Source organism: Lutjanus erythropterus, chromosome 3, assembly GCF_056507025.1.
Source record: "Lutjanus erythropterus isolate fLutEry1 chromosome 3, fLutEry1.hap2, whole genome shotgun sequence".
In the NCBI taxonomy this organism is placed as follows: Eukaryota; Metazoa; Chordata; class Actinopteri; order Lutjaniformes; family Lutjanidae; genus Lutjanus; species Lutjanus erythropterus.
Window position 1 is genome coordinate 8400227 of NC_139319.1, and position 22038 is coordinate 8422264.

Sequence of the window (22038 nt, forward strand, 5' to 3'; positions counted from 1 at the left end):
AGTGAAAAGTCTACGTGGGGAAGAAAGGTTGGTCTGACCGCGTTTGAATACCTTACACACTAACAGCACCGATGTCCAATCCAGGTTAGCTGTGTGTCCCCAGTCGAAGCAGTCCTCTTCCCCGCCCCCGTTAGGCAAATGGACGCGTTGAGCAGCAGCCGGGGCGTATAAATGGGACGGAGAGCCGACGACAGCCTGTAATGCTGCGCCGGGTGCGGCAGTCTCTCCGGCAGGTGCTGTTTCTGATGGCCCGGAGACCGGCTCTGTGCTGCGGGGCTATCGTGCTCGGCGTCCTGCTCGTCCTGGCCGTCAAATTCACATGCAGGTAACAGTCAAGCAGCGATAACAGCTCCTGTTTATATTCCGTTAATGTCACTCTGACAGCTGAACACATTATTACTTTACTGAGAGATAAATGTTCTAGCATTAATATACCACAAATTAGCTGCTTCTCATAATAATCTACTTACTTGTAAGCAGTTACTGTCTTCGTTATGATCTGAAACTGACGTGTACTGAGGACAAGAGGATTAACCAGTGCGTTAAACCGTTTGTACAGACAGTGATCTACTATCCAAGAGTGTTTCTGTGTATCATTCCTTCATTGTCAGGGTTTCATTAAGGTTTTTGCGTCTAAATGAGTCCTAAGACAACAGTGTAACAACCACTGCTCTGTAGTGAACAGCACACAGTTATCCTCCAGTGAATCCAGCTGTGCAGATCACACACACTGAAACTTGAAGTAAATTGGAGACAAGTGATCTCAGACACATCCTGCTTCTTATCCGTCAGTAGTGAAGGAAGAGTCAAGTGAAAGAGTAAAAGTAGTAATATTATTGTACTACAAGTAAAACCCCTTCAATCAAAATATTACTTACGAACAAAAGTATAATCAGCAAAATCTGTAGAGCTGAAATAATAACTCAATGAACTGAGGTGTAAATCAACAAAAAAATATAATCAATCATTCTGATCAGTCATTTGACTTTATTAATCAAGGATAGGGCTGCACAATTAATCCAAAATATAGAAATTACAATATTATTATTATTTTTTGTTGTTTGTCTTGATTTAATCTAATTTACAATGATGTCAAGAAGATACAGAAGAAATGAAAGATAAAAGATGTAAAAGATAAAAGATATGGCCAAGTGCAATATCTAAATCCAAAGAGGCTGCAATTTTTTGGTGAAGGAAAATGTGTGACAAACGGCATTTTAGTACTGTACTGCTGCAGAGATGTCCTGGCCTACAAGAAAACATGTTTGTTTGGTAGAGACCCCAACAAATGACACATCGTCATGATTTTAATATATTTTGTCACTGAAAATGAAAATTGTGATGCAAGAATAATCATCCCCACTAATCACGAATCATGTCATTTTTGTAGTATCTGTCAAAATAATTCCAATGTGATTTTTTTTCCCACTGTCCTAATCAAGCTGTACAAACAAACATTGTTTAATTCCAGCTTCTTTAAACAGAGAATTGGCTGTTATTCCATGTCAATCATGACTATACAATGCAAAACAGGAAATTTGCAGACATTGCCTTGGGCTTTGGGAAATTGTAATAAGCACTTTATAGACCAAATGAGAAAACAAAAAGTACTGGCAGACTAGTTGATAGTTGCGGCTGTAAACTGGGATGCATGATATATCAGCTCGGCATGATCCGATCAGTATTGTCTCAAAATGAACATTTCTGCTGATAATGACAGGCCAATAAAATGATGCTTTAATTACGCACATGCAACGCCATTATGTCTGTGGTGTGAATGTTGTCTGAAGTGTCCAAAACAGACCGCAAGCTTGTTATATGCAGTGATTTCTCCGTGTCAGTCATACGAGGAGGAGCCAAATCGCATTCCTTCAACACAGCAAATTTAACTGATCATCTTTAGAGCCGTCACCCCGATCATTCTGACGAATTTGTTAAGAACAAAGAGAAACAGGCGCAAGCAAAAACAAACTGTCAGAATTAATTTCTTATTTTGTTCAGTGAATGTGCGCTTTTTAAAAAGCATCAGATTTTATCTCTGCAGCTGCCAGCGGGCCGTCACAGGAAATGGGAGCATAATAAGATGTTAATTCCACTACAGGAGAGACTTTATGTTCTCTGATGAATTGACAAATCATTTAAGCACTAAGCGACACAGACTTGTCTTCCAGTGACCCCTGCTGTGGAGATTCTTAGAAAACTCAAATGTGAAGCAAATCAAAGACAAATTATCCCAAACACACCCTGCCTCTTGACTGTGGCAGCTTTGTTCCACCTGTGACAACCTCAGAGAGGACGGTGCCGAGCTTTATGCAGTTTTGTTGACGATATGACTGACATTGAAATCTTTTCTTTCTGTAGCCGAGCTAAGAATGTGGTGGCAGCAGCTCGGCCTCCGGTGCGGTTCTTCTCTACCGAGGCCCCGGTAGTGGACCTCTACTTGGGTCAGCTAGACCAGGTGAGATTCAAAGACACAGACACCTGATGCGAAACACTTAGTCATGAGTCAGGGGTTACTGCAGTTTCCCTCATTATTTTATTATGCATGTAAACTACAAGTCCCTGGTAGTAATAAATTCAAGATCATACAGAACTACAATCTAATACAGTGGTCAATAACATGTCAATAACATTTTGTCTCCAGGTGGAGCGTCTCAGGAGTGTGGCGGAGGTGTCTCTCATCTTCTTCTATGCACCGTGGTGCGCTCACTCGATGGCTGCCCGGCAGGAAGTGCAGCAGGTCGCTAAGAAGCTGGCCAAACAGGTACAGAACACCTGAAGACAACGAGCGCTCTGCAGCATTGTTTCAATGACAAACAGCTTAACTGACACCATATCAGATCACCACTGACAAGGTAGCTGAAAACTAGGGCTTGTTGTTATGGTAACGTGCTCGTCAACATACTATGCCACGATAAACACTTAGAAGAGTGAATGTAGCTTGTAAAATGAATAACCGTAATGTGTCTGACTGTTGAGAAATGATTCGTCAGGCTCTGTTTTGGTCCACTTGTAATGTAAATTAGACAGAATGAAATGCATGACTGAGAATGAGAACAGACTGTTTCCCTGTCAGTGGTCTTTTTTTTTCTTTATTCAAGTCTTGGTTCTTTCTCTCTTTTGCACATGCAAAAAAAAAACCAGGTGCAGTTTGTGGCCATTAACTGCTGGTGGAGTCAGGGGAAATGCAGGAAGCAAAACCGCTTCTATCAGTACCCGACCATCCACTTGTTTTATAGAAGGTGAGACAGAGAACGCTCATTTTTTCAAAGTTATTTGTTTTTAACTGAAAGGGTTGATGTTGAATAATGGATGTATGAAAACACGCATTTTGCAGAATTTTGACAGCAATTTTTTTTTAAATTCAATTTTAGTTTTTTGATTTAAATGCTACTTACTTTTAGTCTGATTTTTGTCATGTGATTTGTCTTAGTTTTAGTTGACTAAATATAACGTTTTAGGATAAAATAAAGGTTTAGTTAAAGTGTAATGCATTTAATTGTTTCTCTAGGATTCAGGATGTATTTCTGCTCCCGTCATATGTATATAACATTTTATCAAATCAGTGTTCTTCTTTTTGTTGCGTATGTGATTCAGTTGGAGTACAGTGAAACACTCATTTTCTTTAGCGTGAAAATCAATTTTTTAATTTATGACTCTGGATGACTCCCTTTTCTAATTAGTACAGGACAGAGGTGCTTTCTTTTAACTTATATTTTAATTACAGTTTAGTGAAAACACACCAGCACATGTCAGCTGATAAAATAACCTTAGCTTGAACATTTGCAGTTTGTTGCATTTGTGATTGTTTCCCCACACAGTTTTGTTTTTGTCCACTTCAAATTTATCCATATTTTATAGTTTTGCTCTTCTCATTTCCACAAGTTTATAAGACGTGCTACAAGTGCATGCCAGTTGACTTTTCGGGTGATGTGGTTTGTGATATTACAGTCGATGTGTCCACGGTTTACCACAGGAAATTGTTTAGTCGAGCCATTCAAATCCTGATCCATCTCGTCTCGTGATCAGTTTACTGATGGCAACTCTCATTCCATTTATTGAATTTCCTGTGTGAAATATTAACTATTAATTATTTCCCGAGTGTTCCTTTTTTTTATGACTTTGTAGCATCTTAACTGATACAGTGGACCAGTTGCACAGCAGACATTTTTACATAGCGTGAAACTCACACACATTAATTATTGCTGCATTCCACTTACAGGAGGTCCTGCTGTTGTGCCTGCTGATTCACTGCCATATTTACCAGGACACTTAATTGAACTAAGTCGTCGTTACTGTTATTAAGTCCACCTGTAATTTTCCTGCAGATATTTTCCTGCAGAATGTGTGCAACTTGTTCATTAAGCTGTTTGCAGGAGATCACCACACTGGTTCATTACATTGTTCTTCTGTGTGCGTCCGTGCTGCAGGTTTGGGCCTATTGAGTACAAGGGTCCGTTTGTGGCTCCGTATGTGGAAAGTTTTATCCTCAGAGTCATCACACCGCTCACTTACCTCCCATCCAAAGCCACACTTAAAGAGTTCCTCTCCTACCACGAGGTAAAGTTTTACTGATGTTGAGTTGTATTACATAATGTGTGTCTTCTTTGAATAAGGCTATATGTTAATATTTCTAGGATATATTGTAATCGGCTGTTTCTTGTGTACTTCTAGCCTCGAGTGGTGGGTTTCTTCCAGTTTAACTCCTCTCCTCAGCCTCCAGGGTACATCACATATCTGTCCTCTGCCCTGCAGGCCTTAAAAAGGGGTAAGAAGAGATCGTATGACACCGAGGCCATTCTATTTGTAAAAGGCTTTAATCATATCTAGTCTATAAGATTTGATTAGAAACGGCCGTGTTGTTTGGAAATTGGTCATTTTAACAGTGAAGACAGCAGAGCGTAAACTACAGATAATAAACGTACAATTATGGGTAAAGCATGTGTATTGTCTGTGACGAATGTGCACTCTATCTTTATCAAATCTCCTGTAAGTGAGGACAGAAAGGACGGAAACTTTTCAGTCTTCAGTCTCTCTGTTTTTCTGGTGCAGATTTCCGTGGTGTTGTACGTTTCGGGGTTGTGACCAACAAACAGGTGGCAGAGGCTATTTCACTAGAAGAAGACGAAACAGTTTACCTCTACAGAAGATTAAACTCCTCTTTGGTAAGTTATGTCACCAGGTCATGAGTGACAGTACATAAAACACCAGGTTTAGAAAATGGAAATGAATGCTGAATATCGTTTTAGTATTTTTAAAGCATGTTTTATAGAATTATGTCTGATATGCATTTGTTTGCAAAATAAGTTCAAATACCTTGTTAAAACAGTTTACTTGTAGCTCTGCACCTTGCCTTCGTTTTGTATTTAAGGATTCATGAATATGCAGATAGCCCTCGCCCTCTTATTTCGATCCTGGTATATCTTGTAACACATGTTAACAAGGTTAAAAACATGATTTTCACTGGAGGGGAGTTTTTAAGGGAATTCAGTGGCATCGTTCTGAACGTTTTCTTCTGTCAGATTTTTCCACGAAGGGAGCGTAACTTCACATCAGAGGCCATCTGTAGCTGGGTGTTCGAACACCACGAGACCGTCCTCCACTGGCTGCAGCCGCCAGGAACAAAGTCCCGCCTACTGGAACACGAGCTGACTAAAGGCCCCGCTCTGCTGCTGTTTCTGCCGCACAATCCACTCGGGTCCAATCCCAATCCCATACTACAGCAGGTGAGCAGGAAATAAATCACGGAGGGTGAACAAAGATTTGCTCTCACTTACTTCCAGTACTTCCTGTACATCAATGCTGCATTTGATACAATCGACCTTAGCGTTTTGCTTAATTGTTCTGAGATGCAAAGGCAGCTTTGATAGTGCTCTACTCTGGTTCCAATCCTACCTCAGCCATTGAATTTGTTTTCTCTCTCCATCACTACCAGACTGTCTCTTGTTGTTTGCGTAGACTGCGTCTTCTTGGCAGTCGGACACAAGAGGAGACAATGTTTTTCATCGAGAGGAAGTGACTTTATTTTGTTTTGATGATTTCAATGTGCATGCTCTCTGAACCTTAAGAAGCCAGCTGGAAGCAGACCAGTTACCTCTAGACATGGGAGTCAAGAAAAAAAATAGAACAGGGCTGCAACTGAGGATAATTTACATCAGCGGTTCATCTCTCGATTATTTTCTCGATTAATCGATTTGTTGTATTCATCTGTAAAATGTCAATGGTTGGGACAGCTGTAGAGAGGACAGTAAAGGGCAGCCTCAGTACATGGGGCGCACACTCTACCAACTGAGATAAGGGTGCGAGGGAGCATTTCTGCTCCACATACATTAATGTTCAAGCTCGAGTCTCCTTACGCACTGTGGCTGATGCTCCCCTCCCCTCCCTGCTGCTGCCGACAAAGCTTTGAAGATTCACGGGTAATTCTCACTGAAGCTTTGAAACTCCAAAAATGATATTTGGGACGCCCCTGCACATCAGAGATCGTGTTATTCAGTCTGCTGAACTTCATTCAGCTCAGCTGTATTAACCCTGGCAGTCTGTCAATAAATGTTAAACTTGTAGCTAGAAATCTCAGACTGTAAAGTTATTTTTGATGCTCAAGTCAAGATACAAGAAGTACAGTCCTGGTTACTCCATATATAAAAATATCCAAAATATTTTTTTTCTATGCTCTCCTGATTTACACTGCTGTAACTCCATCAATTGTTGGAGTTTACGTGCTTAAAGCCAGTAGTTGGTTTCAAAATGTGGCAGGAAGGATCCTCAAGAAAGCATGATCACATCACCCTTACCGTAGCCTTCCTACTGGCTAACACTTCATTTCAGAATTAGTTTAAAAATGTCATTGATTACATTATTATTATTCCGTTTTCTTTTTTCTTTCAGGTTGCAGACATTGCTGTGCGTTATCATTCCTGTGACAATAATAACCACTCCGGCTTGGACAAAAGTTTCACCTCCCACTCGCTGTGCTGCCAGTCAGTTCTTCTCCCAGAGTCCAGTACCAGCGTGTGTGAGGTGTGCCTCAGCTCGTCACGATCCAGCCTGACCAGCTCCCGTGTTCGCTGCTCGTTCCCCTCCATGGCTCGGGGAGGAGACGTGTTGCAGTCTTTTCTCAGACACTGCTGCCTACACCAAGAATCTGCCCCCGTGTCCATAAACCCCGCAACCTCAGAGGGCTGTAGCAACTTTCTGAGCAGCTACAGCCCGTTTAGTCGATACAGTGCCTGCTGTAGAAAAGTAGAACCTCAACTTAATGAATCACAAGCCAAAGAGGAGCCAGTCGTGCAAACAGTTCCCCTTACGCCTCACCCCTCGTCCACCCCTCCATCCCCCGGCCCTCAGCAGGGAGGAGACGGCATAACAGGGCTCCGATGTCAGACCAACAGGACGCTCAGGTTTTATGTGCTGGACGTTGCTCTGAACTGGCCTCTGGCGATGAGGCTGGGAGCAACAGGCAACAGAAGTGCTTCTCTTCACCAGGAGGCCGGCGCACAAGGCGATGGCAGCGGTGACGGGTCGTTTGCAGCTATCGTGAACCTGAAGGATGAGGTTCATTATGTTCTCCACCGCAGCCCAGAAGCCACACTGACGGAGTCTCTGGGTAAGTACAGGACGGTATTTTATTCATATCACATGGTATTATTTAGTTTGTAGCTCATATAGGAACAGTTCACCCCAAAATATATATATTTCTACTCTAGCCTGAAGTGCTATTCATCCTTTTGGTGTGAGTTGCAGAGTTTTGGATATATCAGCCATGAAGATGTCTGCCTTCCTTCCAATATAACAGAACTAAATGGCAAAAAATAGACTTGAAAAAAAAAGTCTAAAATCATGACTCGGTTACTCAAGATGACCCACAAATCTTTTTATTTTAGAGTCTACATGAAGTTTTCAAAATATTTCTTTGGTGATTTGAGCAACACGAACTGAGTGCCATTTAGTCCTGTTATACTGGAGGGAAGGCAGACATCTCTACGGCAAATATTTCCATAACTCTGCAACTCACACCAAAAAAATCTAGATGGATGAATAGCTCCACATGCCAAAGAAAAATTATGTATTTTTGATTTTTGGGTGAACTGTCCCTTTTAAGTTAAGGTTCACAGTAGAGCCCGACTGATACTGGATATTGGGGCCAAGACACATATTGGAGAGTAAAAAAGTATCAGCATTTAATCCTTCAAGTGTGGCGATCAAACATTTGTGGCAAAGATACGTAATGTTGGCAGGATATGTTACAGTTCAAGAATAAACTTTATTGTCCAAAATGATGACGATCAGTGCAATGAAACAGCGAACTTGACGGTGAATTATATTTTAAAAAAATTAATTGAATTAATGGATCTTAATTACCAATGTGTATTTTTATAGATTAAGTTCTGTGTCAAAAAAAGAAAAAGAAAAAAAAGTTGCATATTGAGACATATCAATAACTCTGTGATAGGCCGGTATCAGTCAGGCTTTAGTTAACAGCACACACTGTGTTTTGTTGTTTTGTTGTATTCATAGTGTTGCTCTCAGCTTTACTCATGAAAAATGGTGGAAATAGTTTTGTGAAAAATTAAAAACAAGATCTTAAGAGAAAAGTTCAAATCTGATTTCTCAGTTTCACACACCTGGCCAATAACTGGGTGAAGTTTGTGGATTGTCAACTTTAGAAAGTCGTGAACTCTGTCCCTGCTGTTCAGGGGTGTAGTGGTAAATACAGAGGTTTACCGACTTTAATACAGTTGATGTGAAGGTAGACGAATAAACTCTCAGCCTCATTTCAAAGAGGAGGATAAACTGAGTGGACCTGGGTTTACCCTCCACTACACAGATGCTCCTGTTAGGGGAGGTAGGGGGCTTCAGATGTTGTGTAATGATCCAGCAAGCATTTTGTTTGAAGCACACTGACCCCAACACTCCTCGTGAGTCAATGAAATTTCAGTTTCAGTTTCTGAGGTCATTATTTCGTACAAAGGTACAAAATTACAGATTACAGAAATTACAAATTTAGTACAAAAGTGATGATTAATGTATTTAAAGCCCATGTTTTTCTGATGAAGAGTTTATACTCATCTGTTGAAACCTGGTTATTTTGTAAAAGGCTATCACAGTTTCGATGTTAGATGCGTAGTAGAAGGTCTTTTCCACTAGTTTGGGTGCAGTTATAGTTTAGAAATGTTTTTGAGTTTTGTGTTGCCTCCTGTTGATGGATTTGGGCAGACTTTGGTAGACGTGCTTAGAGCCTGATCACAAATATGTGTCATTTTTTGTAGAAACTGAATGTGTAGTTACTACATCTATAGAGATTCACAAATTCTGTGTACAGAGTTGATGCAAATCCAATACACCACCAAAGAAAGACAAAAGAACAGTTTTGCATTTTATGCAGGCTACCTGCAGTTTAGCGTCACAGTCTTTTGCATGCCAAACATTTGCACGTGGTTTCAGCGAACAGTCACCGCAGAGACATTTTGAATGAATGACTGACTGGACAAAGGCTGTTGTAGCCTTCTCAGTTATATGTGATTACATTTTCAGAGTAAATAAAATAAACTTATGTTATTTTTGACTCTGATGTTTGTAAATGAACAGAAAGCTTCTTCTTCCACTGTGATCTGCAGGCACCAGGCTGCAGCATTCGCTTGCTTATTGATTGATGCCTTAAAAAAGACAAGACCTGTGAATCCTGACCTTCTGTTCAGGGTGTTTTCTCATTTATTACAAAGAGAATTAAAATTACACTGCCTAATTATATGGCCCATGTTGACTGTATTCATGGGGCTCTTATTTTATATGTTTACTGTGTAAAGTCTGTTGTCTCGCAACGCACACTGGTGCTTTCTGTGTCTTTTCTGTCATTTTTACAGTCTTAGTCATGGTGATATGGCTGTATGAGATTAAGATATGACTTTATTAAGCAAAAATCAGTTAACAAAATATTAATTATTATATGGTTTTATTTATTTGCTGTCATATCAATGCCCTGATATTTCTACAAGTTATGTTACTGGCAGAGGTTGCTTATTGATGAACACCTGCAAAACTTTTTAAAAATGGGCACAAAAAGTGATGCACAGAGAGAAAGAAAAGCAGTCATGATTTATGAAAAGTTTTTGCCTTAGTTTTTAATCTTCAGCCTCCTCCATTCTCATGTGGCTCACAATTATTCACACGACTGTAATACTACAGACAATAGTTGCCAGAAGATCCCTCAAGAAGACATCTTTTTTATGATTATTGGTCTTCTCTGTGCACCTTGACAGTCGCTAGAGGACCTGATTGTAGCACATCATTTGGTTAAAAGTTGTGTCATATTTCAGTATGATCCTAATAGTAATCTCCTGTGTTTATCTTATTAAAGAGGCCTTCATCAGGAACTTCAGTAATCCACACAGCCTCCTGCAGAGACACTTGGTGGGAGAAGAAGACAGGAGAAGAGGGGAGGAGGACACGAGGCATCCAGACAAACACCAGCACTCATCACCGCGTCCCCTCATCACAGAACTGACCACGTCCTCCTTCCTGCCCTCCGTCATGGACCTCCAAAAGGTGACAAAAGACTCTGCTTTAAGTCTTTTCACCTATCAGCATTTTAGGCACCGTCTCAAAGCAGCTGATGATGAATGGACGTAGATTACACAACGCTCTGAGAGAAAATAGCCCTGCTACTGATATATCATACTTCAGTACCACTAGAATGGAAGAAACATCATATAAAATTAAAAATGTACAGATTTTAAAATCATACAGATAATTCACAATATGTATTGAAGCTAAAATACAACTAAATAAATAAATTAGTTAGTTCACTTCCCTGTGTCCATTATCTTGCAGTAAATAAACATGTTTTACAGTTGATGCTCGTTCTGTAGATTTTTTGCATCTACCATTTCGAGCAGTTGTCGCTTGAAATGGTCAATTTTGTCACCCAAATATATGCTTGAAAGAATAGTTTTGCTAATAAATTGGTTGATGAGCAACTGTTTAAGTTTTTATGTTTTTGACAGATCAGCATTTTGATCCAAAAAGTTTCACGACTCATAATCCTTTGTCTTAAATATTTAGTTAAAGTCACATCATTGATGGTCTGATTCTGTGCCTCTCTTACCGTCCACACACCATGAAACCTCTGCAACATTTAAGGTCTTCAGCTGTGTGTGGGCTTAATGAAAAGATCAGGCAGCTCATTCTGTTGGGTTTGCAAATCAAAGGCAAAATTACCTGCTCGTCATTCCAAGACTAAGGAGCAGGCTCATACGGACCACCTGTTCACCTCAGTTTCTCAAAATATTGCACCCCTTCCTGCTGCTCCTTCTCTGGGAGTTTTAGCAGCTTCCACATATTTTCCTGAACTTTCAAAATCATAAAGTCGGCTTGCATGGAATATTCAGCATACAATCCACGCTGTTGTTTAAATTCCAGTGCCCCCAAAATGGCAGCACATCCAGGTTACTGACCAAACCAGACACTCTGTAGTGCAAAGAGCAAGGACCTCAGTTTGCTCACAGTTCAGTCTGAAGATGAACTGTACTGAACGGTGAAAAAACTGTACATTTAAAAAAATAGTGTTTATTGGTGAAAAGCATAAGCAAACACAATCATAGTTCCAAATTAACAGGTCACCATTTTTCTTATTTTCTTTTTTCCTGTAGGATGTGCTGCTGTTCTACTACACTCAGTGGTGTGGATTTTGCTCCGTTCTCAACCACATCATCATCCAGCTGGCCAAGTTATTACAGGGAAACAGCACCATCACTGTCGCCAGGTACTGTATGAGTTTAACACATATTGTGCGTCCTGCGATTTGAAAATTGCAGTAGGCCATACTGTGATCTGGATATATTTCGATTAATTGTTCAGCCCTGCTGCTGATGCAAGTATTGCGGCAGTACTGTGCGTTAAATGTGGATTTCTTGTTGAATTATAATTTTAAGTTCAATGCAAAATGCTCTTTCATTGACAGTTCAACATTAATTGTCTGGCAGAATCTTTTAAAGAAAAAATAGAAATAATATAACCACGTTTTATTTGTGCAGGGTGAATGTTGCACGCAATGACCTTCCATGGGAGTTCATGGTGGATCATGTTCCTTCTATTCTTCTCTTCCCCAAATACAGGTAAGAGAGAGACACACAAACACACGGATATTTGCATTTCCCAGTAATCCCAGGACATGTGGCTGACAGTGACCAGAGGACTTTTTTAAGAGTTGAACTTGGAAGCTAGTTTGATAATCAGTGATTTTTTTTTCATCCTTTTAAGCTTTTCACAGGCAAGCTTTTACTGAATCTTTGTCTTAAGTGAAAGTAAACGTATTTTCTTCAAGTTTGGCTGTTGGTCAGACAAAAGAGAGAATTTGAAGACTGTGGACTTAAGGAAATTTTATAGACCAATAATTAATCAGCTAATTGAGGACAAAATGACAATTAACTGATAATAAGTGAATTGTTAGTTGCAGCTGTAGTTGGAAACATTAAAAACATTAAAACCTCAATGCTGTAAACTGATTTATGTGTAGGTGTGTCACAAATTAAATCAAAAATCAGTCAAAATTAGCTTTCAAGCTTTGTAATCAAAGTCAAAGGCAGAATAGATTCTTTTCTTTTTCAGGGCATAAAACGAGTGATCTGTAGGGATGCGCGATAAATATTGGAACTGGAAAATTATTGGCCTGTAATGGGACATTTATTTTATTTAACATTTTTGCCAATAAATTTCTGCTATAATAACATCTGATTTGACAGATTATGTCAAAGCATTTCATTTGAATTATTAGGCAAATGCTCTGTAAAAGCCAAAGTATATTTGTGAAGTTTTCTTGATGAATTTTACATGAAAAAATAAATGAACACTTGAAGAGTCAGAACAGTTGTTTGTTTTTGTTATAATAGTGATATCAGTTAGATCAGGTTCGATCAGAGCTGTGAAATATTAAATCATTCGTCTTTGCTCACTGCAGGTCGGACTTTCTTACCATCAATTGTTCATAAACTACAGGTTATATTAACTTCTTTTTAAAATACAAAAATGTGAAATTATTGGATATCTTATTGGAATCAGCCATGAGAAGCAGGTAATTATCACATCAGCTGAAATTCACTTTGTGCATCCTTAATGATCTGCTGATCTTTACAAATCAAGGCTTGTAGTCTAAGAAAAAATAGAACTGAATTGTTACCTTAAAATGGAAAGTCAAATCCAATTGTAGATTTAGAGAATCATGACACCTGTAATTAAGTGATAAACTTTATTGTCTCCAAAGGGAAACTGATTTGCTGTTTCTGCTTCCCTTTAAGAAAACATTTTAGTGTGAAGTTTCCTGACGACCTGCCCATCACGTTACCCAACCTGCTCCACTTCATCCTGCAGCACTCCGGCTCTGTACAATACGCAGACAAACCGGTGGCAGCTTCTAGTGAGGCAGAGGGTGCAGGAGCCAGCGCCGTCTTCCGTGCAGAGTTTCTGGCACTCCAGCATGAGGTGCAAGTGCTGCGCAACGCCCGCGAACGTCTCTCCCAGCAGCTCGCGCAGCTGTGGCGTGACAACCGGCGACTAACATTTGACACTCGCACCTTAGAGGCGCAGAACGCTGAGCTGCAGCAAGAGAGGCAGAGCTTAGAGGAGCAGCATCGGGAGAAAAGCCGGCAGCTCGGGGAGGCGGTGAGGCGGCTGCAGGAGCTGGCAGACACCTCAGAGAATCTGCTGAACGAGAACACGCTGCTCAGGGTCCTGCTGAGGGCGCTGAAGGACAGGACGGAGGCGAAAGAGCAGGCGGAGGTGGAGAGAAAAGAGGCAGAACAGAAAAGAAGCCATATGGCCTCCTGACAACAAGTCTGCAGGGAATCATGAGAGCAGAGCAGGGAGGAAAGAGGGCCAGGAAATGAAGGAGGACTGACATGGAGGAGAAAAAAAAATGTGGTTAGACCTGAGATTTTCAAGCTAAATGAAGCTGAAATGAGGTCATGTCAAACCCACCGGGCAACAACCTAATAACTTCTGTCATTAAACAAAATGAGGATGAAATGACAGTTATGTCAGAGGAAAATCTGAGACTGCTGCTAAGTCAGGACTGAAGTAAGGAAACACCTCAAAGAGAACAACACGGATGAGTAGCGAGGTAAACGGCAGAGTTTGTCGGACAGAATAATCTAAAGTGCTGTGATCGTAGTGGGATTATCCACTCGTAGGAACACGTTAGTATGAAAATTAAGTGCCAACTGTCCAATTAAAACTACTCAGTTCTGATGCTGCGCTTGCAAAAATGTAATGTCTGTTGAAGGGCGTAGACGTAACCTGAGTTAAACGGACAGTTCGGATTGTTTGAAGTGGGATTGTATGAGGTACTTCTCCAAAGTCAGCGTATTACCTACAGTTGATGGTGGTCGGCACGCCTCCAGTTTGAAGAAGCAGCAGGAGTAGCTTAGTAATGGTCTGCTGCAGACAGGATCAACAGCAAAATTTATTTCAGCCTGCTAAAAAAATCAATATCAGTTAAAGTTTATGCTTTATTTAGAACTTTTTCACTTCGCTTTACCTTGCTGTTAGACAACATTTTCACATATAAAACTGCCATTACATGAGCTACATGTTGCTCTCTCTTACCCTGCAGAACATGGGAGTTGCTGGTTTGCCGCTTTGTGTTATTGTGTAACTTTGATGTTTTAAAGGCTTCGTTTGAATTCACCAGAGTCACACAATAACACAAAGAAACTAACCAATCGAGGCAGTGGCAGATCAGCAACTCCTGAGTTTAGTGGCTTTGGAGAGAGCGATGTTGGTCTTATGACAGCGGTTTCCTGTCTGAAAAAGATGTCTGACGACAAAGTAAGGCAGTGAAAATAAAGCGTACACTTAAACTGATACTTTTTTTTTAGTTGGACCTTTTTTCAAGTGGCTAAAATTTGTTTTGCTGCTGGATCTGTCTACAGCAGTACGTTGCTTAGCTTCCTACACCAGTACCCCTGCTGCTTCTCCAAACTGGGGGCGTGTTGCCTCCCATCTACTGTCGGTGATGCACTCGTTATTGATAAGTACCTCATACAACCCCTCTTCAAATAATGTGAAATGTCTCTAATCGTACTACCCAGACCCTGCAGCCAAATTCTTAACTTTCCCTGAATTACAATTAATATATTCAATGGTCAAGTCTCTAATAATAGCCTGGTTTGTGGCTTGCAGAAACAAATAAAGGTCAGGTTAAAAGAAAAACACTGAGGTGGCTGAACTCACCTGTACTTGACTTTATCAGCTCACATGGTAAATTCACAGCACTAATTCCATCAGTACAGCGACAGAATCATGTTACAGTGTACTCACCACTCTGCTGCTCTCTGTCTCACTTTTTTAACAGAAATATTTTTTTCATACTCTAGTCATTCCCTCTTTGCTGTTCGCCTGATCGATTTGAAGCTCCCATCAATAAAACTCAAGCCTAACTATTAAAGGTAAGACGCTGGAGGAAGTGCTGGGTCTTATTCATGGTAGCTTAATGGGAGAGTTTGGCTTATTTGAAGCGGGGCTGTATCAGGTACTTACCTGTAAATTGTGTATTCACCACAGTAGATGGCAGTCAACGCGTCCCCAGTTTGGAGAAGCAGACAGGAGCACCAGCAAGGAAGCTAATCAATGAACTGCTGTGGACAGAGTCATCAACAAAATGTCTTTAAGGCCCGATCAGTTTAAGTGAACACCATGTTTAGAGTATTTTCGCTGCTTTATGTTGCTATCAAACAGCCTTTTTTTGATGGGAAGCCGTCGCTATTCAAGCCATTCAGTATCATTTTCTCCAAGCCAACCAAACTCCATAGGCAAAACCAGTGATTTTGACCTCACAGACCATGGGAGCTGCTGGTCTACTGATGCCTTGTTTGTGTTATTGTGTGACTTTGATGAATCCAGACTAATCCTTTTATAGCACCAAAGTCACACAATAACACAAGTAAACCAGCAAAGTAAGGCAGCGGTAGACCAGCAACTCCTGTGTCCTGTAAGGTAAAGTAACAGATTTAGCCTATGGGGTTTGGTTGGTTTGGAGAGAGTGATGTTTGGCTTGTGCAACGGCAGTTTCCTGTCAGAAAAGGCTGTCTAACAGCAAAGTGAAGCGGTGAAATTATTCTAAACACAGCTTAAACTCAAACCAATATATATTTTTGTAAGCACCTAAAATGTCTCTTCCTGCTGCTGTCCACAGTAGTTCATTCCTTTGCTTCCAGTATGCTTCTCTGCTTTTCCCAATTGGAAGCATGCCAGTCAGTATCTACTGTAGGTAATACACTCACCATCAATAAGCACCTCATACAGTCTTACATCAAATAACCCGACTATGCCTTTAAAATCATTTAAGGAGAAAAAAAATCAAAGTGGGACGCCTGATGTGACTGGCTGTAGTCATGGCATTTGTGCTGTGGAAATGTACATTACACTAAATTTACCAGGACAAAAGGTAAACATGGAGAAAGTTTTGAGTTTGCAAAATATTAGAAACAAAGGCTTGTTTCTCTGATTGAGAGTAGGCAGTATGAACTCACCTTCATGAGCACAGGTCAGTGATGCTGAATCTGGCTGCAGGGAGAGAAGAGAGGGCTACTAATGAAGCTGAGACTTATTTAATACTGAAGATGTGGCACCTGCTCACCGATCTGCAGGCGAGCCTAAGAGCACTTGGAATAATTCGCAAGATTTTTCTGTCTTTTTCTTTTCTTTTTGAAGGGGAATTAGTTCTTTTGGTAAACTGATCTATTTTTACAGGAATCCATGAGTCACTAAAATATTATTTCTATGTAACTATTCAGGTATTAAGAATGAGATGCTGCAATTGTTTACATGTGAAATATTGCACCTGTTTTTACTGATTAAAAATCTTACAACTTATTGTCTTCGGTGGCTGATGTCTGGGATTGTTTTACATATAAATCCATGCAATCAATACAGATTCAACCTGATCTTTTTTTTTTTCTTTTTGATAATTCCTCCTCTTCATACTCAACAAATGACTCCTACACTGTTATGTTTTCTCCCTTCACATAACAAGGTGTAGCTTTCCAGATTTTAATTTAAAGATGTCTAAAAATCATTGCAATGTCTGAATTTCAGTCATGATTCTTCATCAAATTAATTCTTCCACCTATTCTTAAAGCTACTACGAGGAGGTTTTAGCTGTTAGTAAACAGTCTCAGTTTAGTACTGAGGACTCTAGGTGACCTATAGTATATAAGTTAACAAGCCAGTTAGAAAGAAGGAGATTTTTCTTTTATTTTTTACATTATATTTCATGTTTATTACAGTGGAATCATTACCAGTTTTGTCCACAGTTGCCTGCAAAATTAACAAAATATAAAAGTTCCTTGCATCAGCTTCAATTTTAAGACTTATCTGGATGTTTACAGACTGGTAAGGAAAGATTATTTATATTTGTCCTGATGTGACAAAGTGCTTTACAATTATGGGTAAAAAGGAAAAGGTAAAATGCACACTCCAAAGACATAAAGCCTAAAAAAGGCTAGAAAGACAAATCTTTGATTTGCTTTTTAAAGGCATCAACAGATTTTCACTCCAATTGGTTTGAAAATGATATGTTAAGGTGTTAAATTGCACTAAAACAACTGGTCAATAGTTGAGTGCTTCAGAGTTAACTGTTCTTCTGGTCATTATTTAAAATGTGTTCTATAGATTTTTATATGACAGACTGCACTTTGGAGTAAAATATTCACAAATTCACGAATAGATCCAGAGGTTGGCAGCACTTGGTAGCTACAGGTGTTTAGTTAGTTCATACTCTGTTGTAATTACACCTCAGCTGATTTAATGTAATACACACAAGGAACCAAGGATAATAAAGTGAATTTAAGAGGAAGAAAGGATGAACAGAAAAACAAATCATTAAAGCTCCTGTGTGTTGTTTCCCTCCTGCTGGATTAGTGTAACAATGATGATCAGCTCCACCTGCATTGACGGGGTACCGTCTGCAGTAGAAACACAGCAGAAGTAGCCTACAAAAAGCAGCTCAAGTGAAGTGTCTGAAAGGCATGAGGGTATGAAAAAAATACATAACACCCAGGCCTAATTACAACTTAAAACTTTATTACTAATGAAACACAACTTAAGTGTAAACCGAGTTTTTCTGTTTAGTGCTTACTCAGGGTTTCAGTTCAGTTCAGTTCAACAACTAATTTATTTTACAGTTTTCTTTTTAGAATCACATATTTACAGATTTCTTTGGCTCATAATCCATCTTACAAGTATTCAAAAACAAATACAGACTGGTAATTAACCAAACCACTTTTCAGACAAAATAGATAACGTCATTAGAATATATTCTAAACTTTTTAACTACTAACTACTGTATTTGATTGACACGATAGATAGATAGATAGATAGATAGATAGATAGATAGATAGATAGATAGATAGATAGATAGATAGATAGATAGATAGATATTTTCTTTGGCCTAACAATTATTGATTATAAAAAAAACAGATGTTGTGCAGCATTTCTTCCTCCGGTTTGAGGAAGAAATTGTGAAAATTCATCTTGATAAGGTGTCTTCATTTCTTCTGGAAGTGAAAGTAAGTGCATCAAACTTATGTGGTATCCATGAAATTGGATGTATGTAAAAAAAAAAAAAATCAATCATTCACAACAGTAAGCAAATTCTGTAGAGAATAACATGTAAACTATATGGCATTTCAACAAAATATGTACACTGGAATGGAAATAAATCAGTAATAATATCAGTCTTTAATGACAGCTGGGATAATTAGAGGTGCAGAGTTGTTACCACCGTCATTAAGACAGGGATTAAACAATGGGAAGACTCTCTCAGTGAAGGAGCAGCCAATAAAAGAGTAGATGAGAGCTGCATTATCTATGTCATAAAAGGAAATCAGACCCTCCTCGTAATCCACAAACACCCCCACCCTCTGAGGATGAGACCTCAGAGAAAGATGGACTGCAGGGTTGTTGTGAGCTTCATAGTCATTTCCATTTCTCAACCATAGAGTCCAGTTACCACTCTTAGGGCTCAGTGTGATTGATTCCTTCCTGTTGACTGACTCAGTGGTCACTCCTAAAGTCCATTTGGTCTTCCCTTTAACCTGAACCTCGTAGTAGAATCTGCCTGAAAAGAAACCCTGCTTTCCAAGAACCCAGAGACAGGTAGAAAATCTCTCTGGGTTGTCTGGAAGATTCTTTTTTACCTCACTATGATTCACTTGTTTCCCATCATCAGACAGGGTGAGCTGTGGATGTGCTGTTTCAGGATCAAGAGTCACATCCACTGCATACCGCTGGACCCTCTTCAGCTCAGCTGCAAGCAGCATCTTCATCTTTTTTCTGAATGTCTCCTCCAGCTGAGACACAGCTCTCACCACAGTTCCCTCATATGACGGTGAGCGGACACTGACCTCTGTCCAGTCCTTGGTTGGTGGAGGGTGGTGAGACTTTAGAGACTGGACACTCTGGATAAGATGGAGGTGGTCCTCAGAGCGTGAGAGCTGCTCCAGCTCAGTGCTTCTCGTCATCAGATCAGAGATTTCCTCTTCCAGCTCTTTGATGAAAGCTTCAGCCTGTTTTTCTGTTGTTTTTTGCTTCTCTTTGATTGTGTTAATGAGCTTATTCAGACATCTCTCAACAGACTTCTTCAGAGACTTAAAGATCTGAACACCTTCTGCCATCTCTCTGTCTGCACCTTCCTTATTGAGGTCAACTGCATGTTTGACCTCCTGAATCTTTAGTCGTCTCTCCTGGATCATCTGCTGAATTTCAGCCTTTGTGTTCCCCAGCTCTGCCTTTTTTTCTTCATATTCTTCTTTCAGAGGAACAAACTCATGGGTCTTGTGGTCTAAAACAGGGCAGAGCATGCAGACAGATGTCTGGTCAGTCTTACAGAACAGCTCAAGAGGCTTATCATGTTTTGTACACAACCTGCCTTCCAAGTTCTCCACCGGGTCGATCAGCTTATGTCTTTTCAGACTTGCAGCTGTCTGATGAGGCTCCAGGTGAGTCTCACAGTAGGAGGTCAAACAGTCCAGGCAGGACTTCAGAGCCTTCTGTTTGGTTCCAGTGCAGACATCACAGGGAACTTCTCCTAGTGTGGTAGCTTGAAGGTCTGAGCTGCTGCCACTGGCTCTCTTTTGAGCTGACTGTCTGAACTGAGCAACCATCTCAGAGATGAAAGTGTTGATGTGCAGCTCAGGTCTTCTGTTGAAAACCTTTTTGCACAGCGGACATGAGTACTGGTCATTAGTATTCCAGTGTTCATTGATGCAGTTTTTGCAGAAGTTGTGTCCACATGATGTGCTGACTGGATCAGTGAACACTTCCAGACAGATGGAGCACAGAAACTGATCTTCAGATAGCAGACTGCTCGCAGAGGCCATATCTACAGATGTAGTAGGAAAGAGACACTTTTATTCAAAACAGTTCAAAATTGTTGTCTAAAAGAAATAAGTGTGATTGCTGTTCTTTTCAGTATAACATAATATTTGGTAATATTTGAGTCATATATGCATTGGGGGCGGCACAGTGGTGCAGTGATTAGCACTGTTGCCTCACAGCAAGAAGGTCCTGAGTTTAAATCCCCCAGCTGGCTAGGGAAGGGCCTTTCTGTGTGGAGTTGGCATGTTCTCCTCGTGTCTGCATGGGTTCTCTCCGGGTTCTCCAGCTTCCTCCCACGGTCCAAAGACATGCATGCTAGGTTAATTGGTTGTTCTAAATTGCCAGTAGGTGTGAATGTGAGTGTGAGTGGTTGTCTGTCTATGTGTCAGCCCTTCGATGAACTGTTGACTTGTGGTGTACCCCACCTTTTGCCCAATGTCAGCTGGGATAGGCCCCAGCCCCCCATGACCCTTCGGGAATAAGCGGTTACAGAAAATGAATGAATGAATATACGCAGTGCTTTGACTTGAACCAAGCCAATCTGTAAGTACCTACAACCACTTAAGCCATGCTGACATGCTGAAGCTCACTACTCTGCCAAAATAGCATCAAATATACCCATATCGTGTGGTGTAGACCAATTTGTATCAAAGAATACTGCTGCTGACAAAGCTCTGCTTACTGGAGCTGACGCACGGATAAAGTTTAAAGCAGTTAAAGTGGGTGACTGAAGTGGCTCTGTGAACAAAGAGCCGTAGTTATATTTTAACCAAGGTCAAAAGTATGGCATCAGAAGAGTGACACTTCCTGCTTGAGCAAAGTTTTGTGTTAATCCCTGGTGTTGAATGATATGATCAGCTTTACTCACCAGTATCTGGCAGAGACTCTGCTGTGTTGTCGGGAAAGACCAGATGAACTTGAATTTTCTTGGCGAGAGAAACAGAGACCTGTCTTGACTGCTGCGTGGGTGCCAGTGTTGGTGAGGTTTCCTCCCTTATCTCTTGTACCTGGGATTTTTTATGATAAATACGGAGCAAAGGTGGTACTTACCTAACAGGTGGGAGGAGTAAGCTTTGTGAAAGGGCATTGCATGGTCAGAATAAAAATAATATTTGGATGTAACTCTTTATAATCACCAACATTTTGATTAGTAACTGTAATTTAATTACATATTTTTTCAGTAACTGTAACCTTTTATAAAGGTTCCAACCCTTTCAGAGAGTTCTACCTAAAACCACACATAAAGTGCTATACCTACAACCATCTGTGAAAGGTTACACTCAGAACCCTTCTGAGAGGTCCTACAGGGAACCCTTCTATGGTTCCATCCTGGACCATTTCTGGGGGTTCTATCCAGAACCTTTGCACCTTCTGTAAGTGCTAACAAGAATCCACAAGGGTGTTCTTTTTATATTCTCAAGGTTTTTTCTAGATCCTACCCAGGGGTTCTACAGAGAATCTTTTTATGTTATAGTACATAGAACCCTTGGTGAAAGGGTTCAACAATCCTTTCTTCCAAAAAGGATCTTTGGATGAATTGAGTTCTTAATGGAACGCTTAGTCTTACAAAGAACCCTTGATAAACCCTTCAAGAAAGGGTTCTTTGGAAGCAAATGGTTCTCGGTAGAACCTCAGGCTTCAGGAAGAACCGTTATGGAACCCTTGTTT

General features: G+C 40.3%; 2 protein-coding genes across 2 annotated transcripts; one reads left to right on the forward strand and one right to left on the reverse strand.

The window, feature by feature from the left end:
- The first annotated feature begins 8 nt into the window (after window positions 1-8).
- txndc11 (thioredoxin domain containing 11) lies at window positions 9-13990 on the forward strand. Its single transcript, XM_084714885.1, has 13 exons — window positions 9-325; window positions 2362-2458; window positions 2645-2764; window positions 3145-3242; window positions 4431-4560; window positions 4675-4768; window positions 5053-5165; window positions 5523-5726; window positions 6889-7606; window positions 10358-10545; window positions 11649-11761; window positions 12033-12113; window positions 13293-13990. Exons 1-13 carry the CDS (start codon window positions 201-203, stop codon window positions 13819-13821), a joined length of 2610 nt encoding a protein of 869 aa, XP_084571011.1. The 5' UTR covers window positions 9-200; the 3' UTR covers window positions 13822-13990.
- Window positions 13991-18320: 4330 nt separating this feature from the next.
- LOC146329608 (E3 ubiquitin-protein ligase TRIM21-like) lies at window positions 18321-21538 on the reverse strand. Its single transcript, XM_084714884.1, has 2 exons — window positions 21239-21538; window positions 18321-20374 (listed from the first exon to the last, which is right to left on the reverse strand). The coding sequence occupies exon 2, from the start codon at window positions 20370-20372 to the stop codon at window positions 18726-18728; it is 1647 nt and encodes a 548-aa protein (XP_084571010.1). The 5' UTR covers window positions 20373-20374; window positions 21239-21538; the 3' UTR covers window positions 18321-18725.
- Window positions 21539-22038: the final 500 nt, after the last annotated feature.

Coding starts and splice junctions, on each gene's coding strand:
- txndc11 (XM_084714885.1), top strand. CDS start 201: ATGCTGCGCCGGGTGCGGCAGTCTCTCCGGCAGGTGCTGTTTCTGATG. Junction 2,765..3,144: donor CTAAGAAGCTGGCCAAACAG/GTACAGAACACC, acceptor AAAAAAAACCAG/GTGCAGTTTGTGGCCATTAA. Junction 11,762..12,032: donor AGCACCATCACTGTCGCCAG/GTACTGTATGAG, acceptor TTATTTGTGCAG/GGTGAATGTTGCACGCAATG.
- LOC146329608 (XM_084714884.1), bottom strand. CDS start 20,372: ATGGCCTCTGCGAGCAGTCTGCTATCTGAAGATCAGTTTCTGTGCTCC.